This window comes from Coptis chinensis, chromosome 2, assembly GCF_015680905.1.
Source record: "Coptis chinensis isolate HL-2020 chromosome 2, ASM1568090v1, whole genome shotgun sequence".
Taxonomy (NCBI): domain Eukaryota; kingdom Viridiplantae; phylum Streptophyta; class Magnoliopsida; order Ranunculales; family Ranunculaceae; genus Coptis; species Coptis chinensis.
This window is the reverse complement of record NC_141457.1, coordinates 14,729,171-14,748,146: the sequence shown is the minus strand read 5'-3', so window position 1 is coordinate 14,748,146 and position 18,976 is coordinate 14,729,171. Positions and strand designations below refer to the sequence as shown.

The 18,976-nt window shown below is 35.7% G+C and overlaps 1 protein-coding gene and 1 non-coding gene across 2 annotated transcripts; both read left to right on the top strand.

The window, feature by feature from the left end:
- Positions 1 to 2,044: 2,044 nt before the first annotated feature.
- Positions 2,045 to 18,009, top strand: LOC147515044 (uncharacterized). Its single transcript, XM_086585858.1, has 13 exons — positions 2,045 to 2,614; positions 3,571 to 3,713; positions 5,123 to 5,239; positions 6,458 to 6,572; positions 6,651 to 6,788; positions 7,217 to 7,312; positions 7,394 to 7,507; positions 8,326 to 8,394; positions 8,579 to 8,649; positions 8,735 to 8,828; positions 15,763 to 15,891; positions 16,020 to 16,109; positions 17,654 to 18,009. Exons 1-13 carry the CDS (start codon positions 2,219 to 2,221, stop codon positions 17,744 to 17,746), a joined length of 1,665 nt encoding a protein of 554 aa, XP_086441984.1. The 5' UTR covers positions 2,045 to 2,218; the 3' UTR covers positions 17,747 to 18,009.
- Positions 7,621 to 7,777, top strand: LOC147515045 (U4 spliceosomal RNA). Its single transcript, XR_015214546.1, has one exon. It is a non-coding gene; the product is annotated as a U4 spliceosomal RNA (small nuclear RNA).
- Positions 18,010 to 18,976: the final 967 nt, after the last annotated feature.

The window sequence follows — 18,976 nt, the reverse complement described above, 5'->3', positions numbered from 1 at the left end:
TACTCTTTGAGCTTAGTTATGTATTTGAATTCAGTTTTCGATTTCCTTTTAATTATCCAATGTGGTGTGTGATATCAACTTCTACTGATCCATCTGTAGTGTTCTTGCAAACATGACATAAAAAGTAAATTATGCTTGATTTACTATGTGGGATCATCGAAGATTATCCAGTTCCCAATTTTCTATTAATTATTTTTAAAATTATGCATGACTCACTATGTGGAATCTTCAAAGATTATCTACAAATGGGTGTTGTTATATTAATTATTCTGAAAAGTATTTCCGAATACGCAGAACTATTATATATTAATATTATATTGATCACTCAACCAAATTTCTTATAACGTGAAAACATCACTCTTCATTAAAAAAAAATAACTCACCTTTGATAAAATCCTTCAACTTCATTTTGTTGTTTAATAAAATAAGTTTGATTGAAGTTTTGTGAGATTGCCTAATAAGATGAAGTTCATATATATTGAAGCTACTTGAATAGCAAATAGTTCCTAATTATACGGAAAGAGATAAGATAAACACTATTTTAAATTCAAAACTATACTTATCGAGACATTCCTACAACATATAATCCAACTATGTTTTGAGGTTAGTTTAATGTATTTACATCCAGTTTCTGATTTTCCGTTATTTATATTTTGAGGTTAGTTCAATGCAGTTGCATCCAATTTCCAATTCCCGTTATTTATTTTTTGAGATCAGTTCAATGCAGTTGCATCCAATTTCTGATTTATCGTTAATTATTCTTTTCGATTAATTCAATATATTTGCATCCAACTTCCAATTTCCTGTTAATTGCTCTTTGAGGTCAGTTCAATGCATTTGCATCCAGTTTCTGATTTCCTGTTAATTATTATGTGAGATTAGTTTAATGCATTTGTATCCAGTTTCCGATTTCTCGTTTATTATTTGATAAAGTTGCATTTGCATCTAGTTTCCGATTTCCCGTTAATTATTGTTTGAGGTTAGTTTAATGAATTTGCATCCAGTTTCCGATTTCATGTTAATTATTTCTTAATGTTAGTTTAATGCATTTGCATCCAGTTTATTTTTTGAGATTAATTCAGTGCAGTTGCATGCGGTTTCCGATTTTCCATTAATTATTTTTTAAGATTAGTTCAACGCATTTGCATCATGTTTCCAATTTATAATTAATTTTTCTTTGAAGTTAGTTCAATGTAGTTACATCCAGTTTCCGATTTCCCGTTAATTTAATTTTTGAGGGTTAGCTCAATGTATTTTCATCCAGTTTTCGACAATTATTTTTTTATGTTAGTTTGATGTATTTGCATCCAAGTTTTGATTTTTCGTTAATTATTCTTTGAGGTTAGTTTAATGAGGTTAGTTCAATGCAGTTACATTCAGTTTCCGATTTCCCGTTAATTTAATCTTTGAGGGTTATCTCAATGCATTTGCATCCAGTTTTCGACAATTATTTTTTTATATGTTAGTTTGATGTATTTGCATCCAAATTTTGATTTTCCGTTAATTATTCTTTGAGGTTAGTTTAATGCAGTTGTATCGATATTCCAATTTTATATTAATTACTTTTTAAGATTAGTGTAATGCTTGCATTTGCATCCAGTTTCCGATTTTCCGTCACGTCTTTTGAGGTATTTGGTCAAGAATAGACTTGTATCATGAAAAAGCAATAAGAATATGAGTTTTGTACATTATTGATTATATAATTTGACATAATTAAAACATTATAAGAAGATAAAAATGTATATTTGAGGACTGATCAACTACCTCTAAACAACATTTTACTTTGTCCACAAACAAATATGATAAATAAAACAGAATAAGTCAAATATGTGTTTATTATATTAATCTCGTTTGGCAGAATGCGACTGCATTGAGGGTATGCAACAAAATCTTAAACCATTAGGAATTTCTTAGGATGAGCTTTAAACCTTACGAGAGTTTTTCAGAAAAAGTAATCACAAACTTCCTCAATCTAGCCCAAATAGTCTTGTCTCCTCTTCTCTTCTTATTTATTATTTATTCTGAGAAGTCTATATATCTCGTTACCATGGAATAAAGACAATCTCGTTTGAACAGTACACTGCGAACCGTAACCACTTAACCATGATTTTTTATGCGGTTCCGGTTAAACGGTACCCATTGACACCCTAGTCGTCTTGTTTTCAACTTTATTATCCAACAGCTAATTTTATTTTTTCTCTCTTTCCCGTTTGTTATCATGACAGCAAACTGGCTGTGCTGCTGCTACTCCATTATCATCCCATTTTCAACTTCTACTCCATCGCCTACCTCATCATATCTCCCCCTTACTTCATTATCAAACCCATCCAAAAAACTTCCTTCACTTTCCACTTCCCCTTCAAGAAAAAAAGCTGCCCATTCATTTTCTGTACAAGTTTTTAGTGAAGATGTTGTTGAGTCATCTACTGAACTTGTTTCCTTACCTGAAAACCAACAACTGGTTCAAAGTGAGAGTAGTGGTAGTAGTAATGGAGCTTTGGAAAAGTTTACAGAGAAGGAAAACTTTTTTCCAACTAGGCCTAAAAGTAAAGTACAAGTGAGAAAAGATGAGGAGGAAGAAGAAAGACGGTTTATATTGCGAAACGGAAGAGAGGTTATTTATTATTAATTTTTTACTTCAAGAATTCAAATTTATTAGGATGTTTTAGAATCTTAGTTTATGTATGGGTTTGTGGATAAATTACTGTTGAATTAGTTATGATGGTAAAAGTAATTAGTTTCCGCTCCTTGATAACTCGTGCTTTCGAGGATTGTTTTGAGCCAACCCCATGTACACCTTTAGGAAGATGACATAGAGGCTAGATTAAAATGACTTGGTATGAGTGTGTTGGATGCCCAAATTTAATAGCTTGCTTAGAAAAATGTTGTTGGAAGAATGAGAATATAATTTTTAGTGGTAATGTTGGTGTTGATAGATTTATACATTGTGAGACGAATTTTGAAAATATGGTGTTGTTTTAGAATTTTAAAGTATGGATTTGACGATAGTTATCAGTGATGTTGTTAGGGTCAATGAGTATTGGAAATTATAGTCAACACATTGTCCAATTTTTCGCTTCTTAGGAGAGGCGACATAGAGGCTATACTAGAATGACCTGATATTTTGGTATGAGTATCAGTGTATAATGTAGGTGTTTATATTGCTTGTGTACAACCTTGTTACATGAATGTTTGAAAAGTTTGTGGGGTTTGCGGAAAATTTCCAGTCATGCTGTTAAGGTCCTAGGTTTAAGGGGTTATGCTTATGTTCCTCAGCAGGTTTGTAGCTTTTGGTAATAGAGCCAACGCCACGTCCAATGTTTGTGCTAAGTTTTCAGGCTCAGTAGTGTGTGTTGACATTTTCTAAGTATAATGGTAAAAGTAAGCAGATAGAATTATTATTGAGTAAGTGTAAAAAAAGTGGGTAGACTAAGAGGTTGACTTTGGAAATATGGTGGAAGTCAGGTTCTGAGGTTTTAAATACGTTTCTGCATTTGGATATTTGAGGGTTTTGAGGAACATTACTGGTTCTTAATAGATGATGTGTAAAGAACTACATTTTTTCCCCAGGTATTTGCAGAAAAATGCTACCTTGTTGCGGTTGAAAGAAAAAGTGAGCAAGATGTTTTCTTTGGTATTGAAGAGTCAATCAAGGAGCTAGCACAGCTAGCTGACACTGCAGGCCTCATGGTTGTTGGTTCTACATCTCAGAAGTGAGTTAAATGTCCAAATCAAACATATAGGGTATGTTATTGTTGGAATGTCACACTGGCGATCTATGTGGCAATCTATGTGATTGGGTCAGAAATAGAAATATGTACCTAGTCCTATTAGGCTACCCAGATAGTGGGACATGCCTTTGACATGGCATGGATGTGTGATTTTACATGGAAAATGATATATCCGACGGGATAAACCACCTGTTTTGAAGTATGCGGGTATCATAGATGTCCATTCTTATATCAGTAGTGGGTGGACCACAAATCGATGGACATGGGCAATGTTTAGGATATTTCAGACCATGCGCACCACATACACTTTAACTTTTAATTTCCTAATGCATGTTTCTGTTTTACCTTTGTTGTTACTGCATCTGACCCGTTAGCCTACTATACATAGAGCTAGTATTTCTATGGTCTGATGGTAATTTTATGAAATGTGCTAAAAAAACTGTATATTTGTGGAAGTTGTGGTAGATTTCTTCATGTTTTAGGCATCGTTCTTGTTAACATTTTGTTTTTATTGATTATTTACATCCTCATTTCTTCAGAAGTCAAAATAAATAGCATCGACTTGTGTGAGATGTTAGTTATCTTATATTTATGTTGAGTCCATTCTAATTCTAATTTAGACTTTAGAATATCTAGGTTACATGGACACGGCACTTTTGAAAAAAAATGTGTGTCGACACCGTGTCGACACACCTAAAAATGGCAAACCTAGAAGAGAAGAAGAAAAAATTGAAAACAATAGAAAAAGAAATAAAGAAAGAAAGAAAGAAAAGAAGAAGAAGATTGGAAGAAGAAGAAGAAGATTGGAAGAAGACTTAGTGGGTTACCTGTTTTAACTTCGTCTCATTTCTTCCTCTTGATTCTTGAGGTGGTGGCGGCTGAGTTCTTGTTGCAGATCTAGGGTTCAAAACTTGGGCTTGTATACAAAACAATTTACTGGGCTTCTCTTACTTGGGTCGTGTTTTGTATGTCTAACTAAACATTGCAAATAGGCTTAATTTTTATTGGGCTTCTCTTACTTGGGCTGTGTTTTATGTCTAACTAAGCATTGCAAATAGGCTTAATTTTTATTGGGCTTTTCTTACATGGGCTGTGTCCCGGTGTCGATCTCCAACAGCTTGCTGTATCCGACACCCCGTATCCGTGTCGGACACCGACACATGTGCCCGTGTCAATGTAACCTAGCTTTAGATAAATATTCTTCATATTGTTATTTTTTACATTCTCACTTCTTCAAATTCATAGTAATGAACCTACTTTTGTCGATTATGGAAATAATTTGTGGCTGTATGTGTGTATTTGTTTTCCTTTTTAGACTTTCTTAATTTTTAGGTGCCAGAACAAGTTTTTCTTATCTGTTAGTATTCCTATTTGGATTACAATATTTGCAGGCTTGTTACTCCAAACCCAAGGACATATATTGGATCTGGCAAAGTTTCAGAAATAAAAAATGCAATTCATGCCCTCGACGTTGAAACTGTGATATTCGATGATGAGCTCTCAGCAGGGTAAATTTTGAACTTTTGTATATTTTACCACCATATGCTTTGTAATGTTTTCATTTTGTTTGAAGTGAAAGTACATTCCTTCAGTTAGAACCTAAGTTACATTGAAACGGGTACACTTGGTGTCCAAGACAGCAACATATATGAAGTAGGACACAAGGACACAGTATAGCAATAGTCAAACTGTTACTATTTTTAGGTTCGAACTTGGGTATGCAGCAAAAACTCTATGCAGTTTTTACTATTTGGGTCCATGTCACCTGTCAATTTTAGTAGTCTAAATCGTAAAGCATAACAAAAAACAAAATGAATTTGTAAGATTGGAATTTCCTGCTTTTCTTTGTACAGTGCCATTATTTCAACATTTTTTTTTCCTAGTTTTAGCAACTGTTCTCATGTTTTAATTTGTTACATTAAGTCTTTCAATCTAAATACCTTAATTGTGCAGATACTTCCATAGCATCCTTATTCAATTTCTGTATTCTACACTTTTCTTCTTAGTATATCTGCCTTTGGCTACACTTCCCCTGGATAGAATTTTGAAGCCCAGGCATCATGCTAAGTGGTAGCTGAAACAGTAATTTTTTAAAATTCTTTATTGAAAACCCAAGTAGAGGGAAAGTTCTTTAAACGAAAGGAGGGCCCAAGAGCATCAAGCGTGAGCATTCTTGCATTATGTGGAATGCTTTCTCAGTTTGATGAGAAAAAGCACGAGTCTTGGGAACCTGCCATACTTTTGCACAAGTTTATATGTTGAACTTGGTGTTTTCCCCAGTTGCCCCAGTTGATTATGTCATACCAATTTTCTTAATCCCCTGGTCATACCATATGCTGTAATGTAAGATCTAATTACCTTCAGGACTCGGACTTGTCATTACTCATTAGTGGCGTATCCAACTATCTAATGCAGGCATCTTGTGCACCATTGTTTTTGATTGGGCAACATTGATAAATGATAAGAGTTCTAAAATTTTATTCCCAAACTTGTTCTCATGTTAACTCTAAATTTTTTAGCTCATTCATTTATCGATTAATTTTGTTTTATTATGTTGTTCCAATCTGCTGACATGCTCATTATGGTAGTGAAATTAAACATTGTCCATTTATAATTTGAAGAACATGTTCACGGTATTCCTGTGATGATGGCATGTTAATGCATGAGGATATGCAAACAGAAAAATTTACTAGCTGATGCTTTAGTTATCCGCTATTGTTGTCTAGGCAACTGCGTAATCTGGAAAAGGCCTTTGGTGGGGAGATTCGCGTTTGTGACCGCACTGCCCTGATCTTGGATATCTTCAACCAAAGAGCTGCAACTCATGAAGCAGCTTTGCAGGTAAAGCATATCAACTCTTAAACAGGTAGACAAAGCTAGTCTGTAATGCTCTAATAACAAAGGATGATAGCCTTTTAGGTAGCATTGGCACAAATGGAGTACCAGCTCCCACGTCTCACAAAAATGTGGACTCATCTTGAGCGTCAAGCTGGAGGCCAAGTGAAGGGTATGGGTGAGAAACAAATTGAAGTGGACAAGCGTATTTTGAGAACTCAAGTAAGTGGTTCTTTATGATCTAAACGGTAGTTAAAAGATGTTGTCAATATAAGTTTTGTGTGATTCATATCATTTTACTATTGGTGGTTAAGATATTGATAGTATATTATATATTATTATGTTATTGTTTAGTTTTCAAATTGCTGATTATTGTTCTACATATTTGATGGCCTTCTGAGAAATGCATTATTTTTAATTCCCACCAAGCGAAAAGGTCATCTTACTCGTTTGAGAAATTTTTATCGTGCATGCTACTTATTGCAAAAATTTTGCAACCTTGAATTTTACTCTGGTTAACTGTAGTTATACTTGTGAACCTTTCTTTCTTTGTTGTTGCAATTGTCATTTTTTAAAAAAATTGTATTTTTAATAATTTTAAAACCATGCACCACTCACCCATTGACATTTGGAAATTTTCGTCCTGACAGATTGGCATTCTGAAAAAGGAGTTGGAATCTGTTCGAAAACATCGAAGGCAGTATCGCAACCGTCGTGTTTCTGTTCCAATACCTGTGGTGTCATTGGTAAGTTGACACGTAATTGAGTATTTGACAAGCATGATTTTTTGGAGGACTAAACGGCCAATGCATTACACACTGTTGCAGGTTGGGTACACAAATGCTGGAAAGAGTACACTCCTAAATCGCTTGACTGGAGCTAACGTTCTTGCTGAGGATCGGCTGTTTGCAACACTTGATCCAACTACTAGAAGGGTGCAGGTAAACACCAAACTCATCTATGTGTGTACGATCTCCTTCTGGTAAAAAAATCACTATTCAAAGTAGACTTATGGCATCATGCAATCAGTTAACTAGACTAGAAAAGAGATTGCATCTTTGCACTTGGGGCAATGACGCAGCTAGTGACGTCTAACCGAGGCACAGTCAATTGCTGGTTGAAAACTATTTCCAAACCCCCTCCTCAGCCTTGTTGGACGCCATAGCTGGCGAGAATTTTGGGAAGGGCTCCCTCTAATCAAGGGTAAAGCCCTGAAAAAAGAAGAAGAAAGACTACAAAATAGATCCACTGAAGACCCTTTTCTTTTTCTATTTTTTTTTATTGTGATCCGTATTTTTTGGTTTAATTTATTTTGGTTTTCCCGGGTTCTTTCTCCCCGTGTTTTTAAATCATTTAGCTGAATTGCAGGAAACAAGCTAACTCTAGGGACTCTCACTAGATAAATTATTAGTTGTATGTTGGGAGTTGAAAAAGTTTGGTGTCTGATTAGTTGTACCTCCCAAAATTTTGATTTGTGCTGGATCTTAGGCATATAGGCTAAGTGGTTTATTAAGTGCAGTGTTAAAGTTGTCCAGTGGCCCACTGCTGGAACCTTGATGCAAACCGCCACATGGCAGCGTCCTTCTGTTCAGGGGTACTGCAATTCTTAGTGCTCATTGAAAGGGACGATGCAACATTCATGTTGCACTGACAATCCAGAGCATGCATGTGGCCTCATTGTGGAAGAATAACAAACGTACTTTCCTTTCTTTTGGAAGCGGTAACAATAGATTCTTTATTTCATTGGTTTTCTGTGCAGATGAAGAATGGGAAGGAATTTCTTCTAACCGATACTGTTGGTTTCATCCAAAAGCTACCCACTACATTGGTAAAGTCTTTTAACAACTCGGAGGGTTGGAGATTATCTTGTTTTAATCTTTCCAGAATTTGCTAAACTTGTACGGGAATAAATGTAAAAAGAAAAAGAGGTTCTAGTTATGAGTATAATCATCTCCTTTTTGGTGTCATGGACCCGTTCAGATCTTCCATCTAAAATCGTGCTTTTGCTACAGGTTGCTGCTTTCAGAGCGACACTGGAGGAAATATCCGAATCATCGCTTTTGGTACATGTGGTGGATATCAGGTCATTTTATTAAATATTTGGTGGGAATCTTTCTGTTAATCAATATCATCATCTTCTTATTGTATAGACTTTTCGTCCATTTCAGCCATCCATTGTCCCAGCAACAGATAGATGCTGTTGACAAAGTTTTGTCCGAACTAGATGTGGCAGCTATTCCACAGTTGATCGTCTGGAACAAGGTAGGGTTAAATGTGTTTTTTTTTGGTTATAAAGTTATGGTTTTCTTTGGTATGTGTATATGTTTCCTTTGTTTCATGATACAGCAACACACCATTAGTTGAACAAAGCCTTCTTATAAATCATTTCTATACTAGTGAATATAGAATATGATTTAGGTTGCCATTCGTGTGGCCATAAAAGCTCTTTGCCGTATACTCTGTGGGACACTTAGATTGCATACTAGTGCGGCACATCATTTGTTGGACCAACGAAGGAGAATCCTCTGTTCTAAAATTAGTATGGAGAACTTTATATATTACAATGTCCACTATTAATAAAAACTGTTTGTTTCTTGTTAGACTATCGATGATGATTGGAATTATATCCGTGGGACCAACTATTAACTAAGTAACATGGAAACTTCATATTCTTAAAAACAAGCCTGTGTTGGACACATGGACACGTTGTGCAGAGTGCATATGATTTCAACCTAGTGTTTCTTCTATATCCTAAAAGACTAAGAAAAAGAATCAATTAACATAGTTACAACTCCATGATATGCCACTTTCGTAGTTAATTATTTGTAATGAAGCACTTTGTAAGGTCTTCAACCCAACAATTACTGGTGTAACTAAAGAGTAATGACAGTTTTCTTTTTAATTAGTTGTGTCCCCGTCTCCTACTCTTATAGGTCTTCTTGTTAGACGTTGTGCATCCGTGTTGGCTACCGACACATGTATCAGTGTGTCAATGTGGCCTAGATTATTATTAAAAAACAATTAAGATCATAGTACTGGGGCTTTAGCTTGTGGCATGGATTATTGACATTCATTGCGTCCATGAGTTTGTCAGTTTGTGGTAGTGAAACCAGATTACTTAAAGAATGATTAGTAACAATGATGTGAATGATAGATTTGAGATAAAACCTTCTTGTGTTTTGTGGGCATGCCTCTAAAGCCGGTAAGCTATTCTAGCTTAGGGGCTAAACTTGTGTATTTACTTTATTTGTTAGTGTTATTGGGTTAAGGGCTATAGTTGTTAGCTTAGTTTGCATGATTAGACTTGATGTTGTTGGACTAGTAATTCTGGGAAAAAAAATTCTCAAAGTTCCAAGGCAGGCAACTGGAAACTCAAGTCCATGAGAGAATGTGCACGAAATTAGGCAATCCAATGAAGAAGCAGAAGAAGAATCAAATGTATACGAAGGGCAATGCAATGTGCACAAAGAAATTTGTGGCCGATTAATGGGAAAAAAGTCGGTTAGAAAGGGAAGAAAACAAGCAACAAATTTTCAGTATCGTCTTACTTTTGAGTCAGGAGGTGGTTCTGGAGCAAGCAAAAAAGAAAAGGATTTCATAGGTTTTGGGAAGTCCAAATACATGAGACAACCAAGGATTAATCCATACACTACTAGACAACCGAAACACGACCAATCTGTCAAAGACATAGAAGGAGAAGTTTGGTAGACGGATCAGTACATGGTTTAATTTTGTCGCGTGTCCTACTGGAGTGAAAGGACCAACTGCTCAAGAGGTAATGGAAAATATTTATGATATCGACAAGCTCACAAGTGAAGTGGCATAAAAATATCCAACTTATATGGATGCACCTTCATGTGTGATGGCTGGTCTGGGACAAGAAAAAAGTCACTCATTATTTTTATTTATGGTCTATTGTGATTGTGATTGTGATTGTGATTGTGATGGGAAACAATTTTTAAGAAGTTTGTCGATGTGACCATAAGAAAGATCACAAAACAATGATTTAATGAAAGAGGTAGTTGATGAGGTAGGTGCACCAAATGATGTGCAAATAGTAACTAACTAAGGTTCTGTTTACAAAAAGGCTGGAAAAATGCTAATGAAGAGATCAGGATATAATTTATTTTGGACACCGTGTGATGCATAGATTTTATGTTTAAGGATATGGCCAAACAGGGTGTGTATCAGCAAACCTTATGCATTGAGAAAGTTCATTTATAATACATCCATGGTTTGAACATTAATGAGATCGACATGTGTGGTATAGTTAGACCTGTAGCAACTAGATTCGCTACAAACTATTTGGCTCTCAAAAGTCTCAAACAAAAAAAAAAGATATTACTTAGGCAAATGTTCACGTCTCAAAAATATCGCTACTTACTACCGACTAATGTTGTAGATAGTATGATAATTGTAGAGCAAGTCGTCCAAGAACAATTCTCAAATGAAGTTAAATATATTGTAGAAATTTTTGGACCTTTGTACAAATGCCTAAGGTTGTTGGATGGTGTCAAGAAGCCCACAGTGCCCTAAGTCCATCGAGCTTTTGAAATAGTGAGGGTGAAAATTTCTACAATCCCTAGAAGTGATTGGATCCCTAATATTATCAATAAAAGATGGTCAAAACAATTATTGCATGGTGACTTTACTTGATTCAATTTAAGTTAATTAAATAATTATTATTTGAATTAATTCTAAAAGCTATGCTTATTTTTAGCATTGTACTTGAACCCGAAGTACCAATACAATTTAAAGTTTGGATTCTCCGAACCCCACATCAAAACAATTAGAGCAGTAGTAAAAGTGTTGTGTTGTTTAGTGATAGTCAAAACAGGATCAGGTAAAAATAAGAATGTTAATATTCTCAAGTTTGAATTTGAATTTTATATTTATGTTAGATCACTAACACTTCGGTCTATTAGATTAATCTGTTCCGGAATTGTGTGGGAGAATAGGCACTTTTGTTGCATATGCTGGAATAACAATGTCATACCCTAGACCCTAGTAAGTGAATTTTTTTTGGCATACTCTTAATCACTCAAATGCTTGGTCTTAGTAAGATGTGTTTTTCCAGTATAAAAAATGTAGCTGAATAATGGGAGAGCTAAGGGAGTTGGCAATCATCCTCTCTCAAACAATTTCATCATCTGAGTGTGAGCGCACAATTGGAGCATGTTCGGCCTAATTTACACGAAACTTAGGAACTATTTTGGCGTGCCAAAATTGATGATATGTTAGTAAAGGTCCACTACAACTTATGTTTGAAACAAAGACGTGCGCAAATTGCAGAGCATGATCAAATTATTGATCCCACTCAAGTATTTATGGATAATAAACAAGTTGATTCATTGGCTAAACGGGTTATTGATAGAAATCTTTTACGCCTTACCTATATGTTGAAAAGATCTTTGATAGAGTAATTGGAGAAGGTGGTAATTTGTATACTTTCAGTTTGGGCCCCAAATTTGACACTCCTCTTTAAACAAAAGATAATTTGGCTGAGAACATCTCCGATGATGATGAGACACAAGAACCTAATAGTGATGATGACAACAGTAGTGGTGGTGATGGTGACAACAATGATGGTTATGGTGAAGGTGACCTTAATTTTCAATTGCGTGACTCAACTGAGGAGGAAACTTCATTTGACCCACAAATATACAAGGTTGCACAAAAAAAAAACAACCGGCTAGAGAAGTTTTTAATGAAAGTTTCCAAATAAGGTACCAACCTGAGCGTGGAAGTGTTAGAAGATAACGATGACACATTAGACGAGATGATATTGATATTGATTCAGTTTCGTCTAATATTGAAGTAATGAGTATGAGTTCAGGGACACATGACCATCACAATTAAAGATTACATGGTATATCCAGTTACCTTGTTGCGAGTAGTGTGTCATATGGTTCCGATTTTGGATAAATGCTACAATCTTAAACTATTGGTGATCCTCTTTAATTTTTATATATGGATACTGGATGGAGGTTGTGGCGTTTGTCTGAAATCGGAACAATATGACCTACTACTTGTAGGTGACTGAATATGCCACCAAAAGATTTATTCTCTCATGGCCATGTGTCTCATTGTCATAGCCATGTGTCCCTGAACTCGTACTCATTGCTTCAAATTTAGACAAAACTGAATCAATATGAACATCATCTCGTCTAATGTGTCCTCGTTGTCTTCTTTGACTAACATTTCCACACCCTGGCTGGTACTTTATTTGAGACATTTCATTAAGAACTTTATTTCGGTTGTTTTTTGGTGCAAATTTATATATTTGTAGGTCAAATGGAGTTTTCCTATCATCACTATCAGGTTCTTGTGTCTTATCATCATTGGAGATGCTCTCGGCCAAATTATCTTATACTTGGAGAGGTGTGTTGAATTCAGGCCCCGACTGAAAGTAGGTGCATCACCACCTTCTCCAATTACTCTGTCGATGTGTTTTCAATATGTGTCTGGCCTACCTAATTTCGTATCCAACACTAGCGCTAAAATATTTCTATCAATAACCCACTCAAGCAAGGGGTCATTATTCATAAATAAATAATTGAGTGAGGTCAATCATTTGCTCATTCTCTGCATCTTGCGCACATATTTGCTTTACTAACATAAGTTGTAGTTAACTTAGATCAACATCATTAATTTTGGCGCGCCAATATGGTTCCTATATTTCGTGTGAATCACCGAATGTGCTCTAGTTGTCCTCATACCTAAGTGATGAAGTTGTTTAAGAGAGGATTCTGCTAGCCAACTCCTTTAGTTCGATGGTCTAACCACCATATAACTCCCACCATTCAGCTGCATTATTTAAACTGAAAAAACACATCTAACCTATAGGGGCATTTTGAGAGTGCCAAAAAATTAACTTACCAGGGTTTAGGTCTGAAATTGTTACTCTTGCATGCGCTGCAAGTGTACCAAATTCTTAAACACAATCTCGGAACAGAATAATCTAATCAACCAAAGTGTTAGTGACCCAACATAAATGTAAAATTCCATTTCTAACTTGAAAATATCAATATTTTTATTTTTACCTGGTGCAATGCGTTCGCTTTTGACCATCACTAAAAAACACTTTTGCTACCGCTTTAATGTGGGATTCGGAGTACCCAAGCTTTAAATTGTATTGGTATTCCGTGTTCAAGTACATTGCTAGTAGAAATAAAATACCTTTTAGGAATATTGTTGAGATGTTTAGTCTCACATGAGACATATTAAGCCTTGCATTGAAATATATGAGTTTATTGGGCCTCTCGACTTATCACCAATTGGTTTTAAGTTGGATGCCCATCTTCAATAATTTGAAATAGTAATTATTTAAATTTCTTAAATTGAATCAAGTAAATTCACCAGCTGTGTGTGTAGTACATGCAATAATTGTTTTGACAATCTTTTGTTGATAATATCAAGGATCCAACCACTTCTAGGGATTGCTGAGATTTTCTCCTTCACTATTTCAAAAGCTCCATGGACATATGCCATTGTCAACTTTTTATTATCATCCAACAACCTTAGGCATTTATACAATGGTTCAAGAAATTCTACAACATAGTTAACTTCATTCCAAAATTGTTCTTGAGCGACTTGCTGTACAATCATCACTCTCTATAGTATTAGCCGGTGGTAAGTCGAGATTTTTTTGAGACGTGAACATTTATTTAAGTAATATAACATTTATCTAAGTAATATATTTTTTTTGTTGGAGACTTTTGAGAGCCAAGTAGTTTGTGGCGAATCCAGTTGCTGCAGGTCTAACTATATCGCCACCATACGTCGACCTCATTAATGCTTAGACCCTGGATATATTATAAATGAATTTTCTTAATGCATGAGTTTTGCTAATACACCCGGCCACCCTTTGTTGTTTGGCAATATCCTTTAACATCAAGTTCATGCAATGACAAGGTGTCCGAAATAAATTATACCCTGATGTCTTCATTAGCATTTTCCCAGCCTTTTTGTAAGTAGTTTCTTAGTCAATTACTATTTGCACCGCATTTGGTGCACCTATCTCATTAACTACCTCTTTCATTAATTCATATATCATTTTATAATCTTTCTTATTAATAGTCAATCTATAGACCATAAAGTTAATGAGAGACATCTTTCTTGTTCTTGACCAACCATCACACATGATGGTGTATCCATAAGTTGATTACTTCTCTGCCATGTCACTTGTGAACTTGTAAATATCATCATCATCCATAAATATTTTCCCAACACCTCTCGGGTAGTTGGTCCTTTCACTCCAGTAGGACATGTGGTGATGAAATCAATTGTTGGTTGGTAGTATGGATTGTTCGTCGTTAATACATGTTGAGGTACTGCGGCAAAATTGATCCATGTACTGATCCATCTACCCAACTTCTCCCTCCATGACTTCATTTTATCCATGTCTTTGACAGTAGGTTGGTCGTGGTCCCGACTGTCTAATAATGTATGGATCAATCAATTGTTGGTTGTCTCATGGATTTGGATTTCCCAAAACCCATGAAACCATTTTTCTTTTTTGCTTGTTCCAAAACCACCTCCCGACTCAAAAGGAGGACTATACCAAAAATTTATTGCTCATTCTCCTTCCCTTTCTTGCTGACTTTTTTCCCATTGATTGGCTACATGGTTTCTTTGTGCTCGTTGTGTGCCCTGAAACTCCTGACCTATGCATTTGCTTCTTCTTTGTTGGCATCTTCGTCCAAATTCGCACATATTCTCTCATGGACTAGAGTTTCTAGTTGCCGTCTTTTAGCTTTTAGCATTGCAATTCTGATATGTCCTGGGACTTGAAGACATCTTACCAACCCGAGCTATTCAGCAAAACTTTTCTTCTCCTGCTAGATTATTAATGAGCAATGAAATTATATGTGTGGGTCCCAATGATTACAATCACAAACACGGGGTTTTAGTCCGTGAATTTTGATTGTTGACATGCAGCCATGAGTTTGTGGGGAGTGCAACTAGAAAATTAAAATGGTTTATCATTAAAGTAGACATGATTTTACATATAAGATCAAAACCTTCTTCTTGTCTTTCGTGCATCACCAGTGCATGTCTCCTCTAAAGCTGGTTTTATGCCACTTTTATACTGTGTATGCTCTCTCCAGTTTATACTTAGTTTCCAAGGTAATATGGCAAATCGATTTCTGGTAACAGGAAGGTCAACTAAGATGCGACTAACTGCTTATCACAGGTTGATAAAGCTAGTGACCCTGATAAGCTTAAGATAAAAGCAAACGAAAGAGAAGATGTCATATGTGTCTCTGCTCTGACTGGTGATGGGCTACAGGATTTTTGTGATGCAGTTCAAGCGAGGCTGAAGGTATAAAATTATGTAATTTCTTCTTAGAAGATTATATATTTTTTACTTTTTCCAACAAAATAAATGTTTGTTGGTTTGTACTATAAACAATGGCCTATGTGGAAGTTTAATACATTTGTCTATGACAGGATTCTATGGTATGGGTTGAAGCTCTCGTCCCATTTGACAAAGGGGAGCTCCTGAATACCATACATCAAGTTGGAGTGGTGGAGGGAACTGTGAGTATTACAATTTCAGGACCCTGAAACATATCATCTAATATGAATCACATTAGTTTGTCGTAATTCTTTTCATTCTTGAAGGCATTATGATATGTTGCATACCTATGCAGAATGCTGGTTATTATCTCTTACCATATTTTCCCTGTGAATTACTGGAGATCATGAACTCCTATTAAGTATCTTTTATAAAAAAATCTTAATACTGTAACTACAAAAGATAATGGAAATCAAGGAATTGCTGTATTATAAAAGACACCTATGAAACAGAAGGTAGTGAAAAGTCATTTATTTTAAGAATTTCCTCTGAAGGGAATGAAGGGCTGTCCTCTCCATTTTCCATATTAATCTTCATAGTGATCCGGTGTTCCCTATATCTACAAGTATCAGACTTCTAGGTCTATTCTGAAGCTGATTAAAGAGAACAACGTGAAGAAAAAGCCCATATAAAGAAGATGGTGGTCTGTCCTTGGAAATCATTGTGGTCTGTGAAAATATTGAGTAGTCCGATAGTTAATTATCATTGACCTTAGCGAAAAAGGAAAAGAAAAAGGTCATGTTAGGCTGTGTTTGGTATAAAGATCGTATATTGATGTAAACAACATGTAAAAGTTAATGGAGAAGAAGAAGTTTGGAGAAAAAGAGGATACGGCCTTAATTGGTTTTGGCTTTGTATCACTTCAATATATATATGAAAAATAATGGTTTACAATAATAGAAACTGCCTAAAAGTCTAACACATCAATGTCACTTTTTGATGAAGTATTGAGGTTCTTGACATTGAAGACTTGCTAAATTGCAAATTGGTGATGACATTTACTCTTGGCAGAGATACAGGTCAGGAAGACCGGTGCTCTACAAATAAGTCTAGGTGGATGCATTGCTCTTATCAAGGAAATCGGCTTGACCAACTTGGCTGGGCCGGGGGATCCGAAAGAAAACCCAAAATAGGCTAAAAATGCAAAACGCCCAGAAAAGGAAACTCAAAAAATCTCAAACCACTAATCTCTAGACCACTTCGTCCACCATTCTTCAGTTAGACTAACAAAAATTAGCAGAAAAGCATCAAAGACTGGGAAATTTATGAAGAGCAGAGCTCTCCTGAGAAGAGTATCCCTGATTGAAGGCGAAGTGTCCTATATGGCTGTGCGTAGCAGGTGATCCTGTCAATTGGGGTTTGCAAACATTGCATTAGGTTGGTACAGAGATTGATTGTATGTGGTATTAAAGGTATTATACCTGGACATGACCCTAGTATGATACCTTGACATCCAACTTCAAGGCTAAATCAATACTTGGACATGATCGACCCTAGTACGATACCTTGACATCCCCTTCAAGGCTAAATCTTATCTTACTGGTATAAATTGGTCTACAATCTGTTACTTGTTACCATGTATCCGACTCAACTCTAGTTCAGTTTCTACTGTTTTGAGTCTTTGATCAAATGCTCAGCTTAATTCTATATGCCTCGACAGTTTTTAGTGTCTAATTCTATGATATTGCTTATAAGTAACCTTTGTGATTAATCTTACTGTTTCCAGGAGTACACTGAGAAGGGTACTTTGGTTAGGGCACATGTGCCTCTTCCGCTTGCGAGGCAACTTACACCAATGAGGCAGCTGTGTGCATCATAACAACAAAGTTGCCTGGCCAGTCGCAATGTAGCAAATAGGTGACACGTGAACTTCAATCCATACTTCCAATTTCAGTTTGATCGGTCATGGCGATCACCTGTGTAGAATATTTCCAAGTGTGGCCGAAGTTGGGTGTACCACTGTTGAGTTGTGAAGGCAACCGTGTAAAATTGTAAAAATTCTGAAGTGTATATAATATTTATGAATGTAATAACACAGACATTTTCAAAAAGTAAATATGCGTTCAAGAATGCTGTCAAAAAGTGGTTATTATGTTTTTACCCTCCTTTTTAACTTAAGTTTTAGCAATTGAATCGCTGAATAGACTGTTTTGGTTATATTTAACAGCACCTTACCTAGAGTTATCATCAACTCATCAAGTGCTCAAAAAAATTACCAGATAAACTATCTAGAGCCAGTGCTTTAATATAAGATAGAAGCTATAAGCTCTGGATTACACGTTCAAAATGGGGCCTTGCTTAACTTTTGGTTGTTATTCCAATATCTACATTTATTGTGCACATTACAGTCAGTGCATTGTTCTCATACCTATTATACAGGGTTAACATTTCCACAATACATCAGTTGTTAACTCCCAATTGCAATATATTTTATGTATCGTTTATGGTTGTCTATCAACTGTTTTGTTCGTTTGTTTATCCTTTACCCAGTCAATTTGATAAGATAAAAGGATTGAACACATCCTTATGATTAACATCTTGGCTGAAATCAAATGCAGTTCATTCATTGCATGGGCAAAGGACCTGCTTTTTGCAAAGTTATTTGGAGACAAGAATCAGGGAAATAATCTTAACACACGTTCTAGTGATGGTGCTAGCTCATCTGAAAATGTAGAGGATGCATTTGAACGAAGAGCAGGTGAATGTACGATCATGTCTTCGGTTATAATATTGAAATGGCTTTGGGGAATGAAGAGGCTTGGAAAAACAGAGACAGGCCAAAACCCATTTATAGTGGGGATGTCCTACCTGTAAATGTGGAGGATTGTCCAAATGGCGATCCATCATCAGTGTCTGCAATGGCGTCTCTTGGTCTGAAAAATCCCATTCTCACACGAACTTTATTATGTTACTTTTGGTTGTTATGGCATCTTCCCATTCTCACACGAAAAAAATGCTTAGTGGCGGTACTGCTAAATAAAAAAAGGTAGTCGAAATCAAAGGAACTGAATACGCTGTTCGAGTCTGTTTATGGTTATATATTTTGGAC

Excerpts from the sequence above, each read along its gene's own strand:
- LOC147515044 (XM_086585858.1), top strand. The coding sequence starts at position 2,219 with ATGACAGCAAACTGGCTGTGCTGCTGCTACTCCATTATCATCCCATTT. Across the intron at positions 7,313-7,393 it reads CAATACCTGTGGTGTCATTG|GTTGGGTACACAAATGCTGG; the intron begins GTAAGTTGACAC and ends ACACTGTTGCAG. Across the intron at positions 15,892-16,019 it reads CAGTTCAAGCGAGGCTGAAG|GATTCTATGGTATGGGTTGA; the intron begins GTATAAAATTAT and ends TGTCTATGACAG.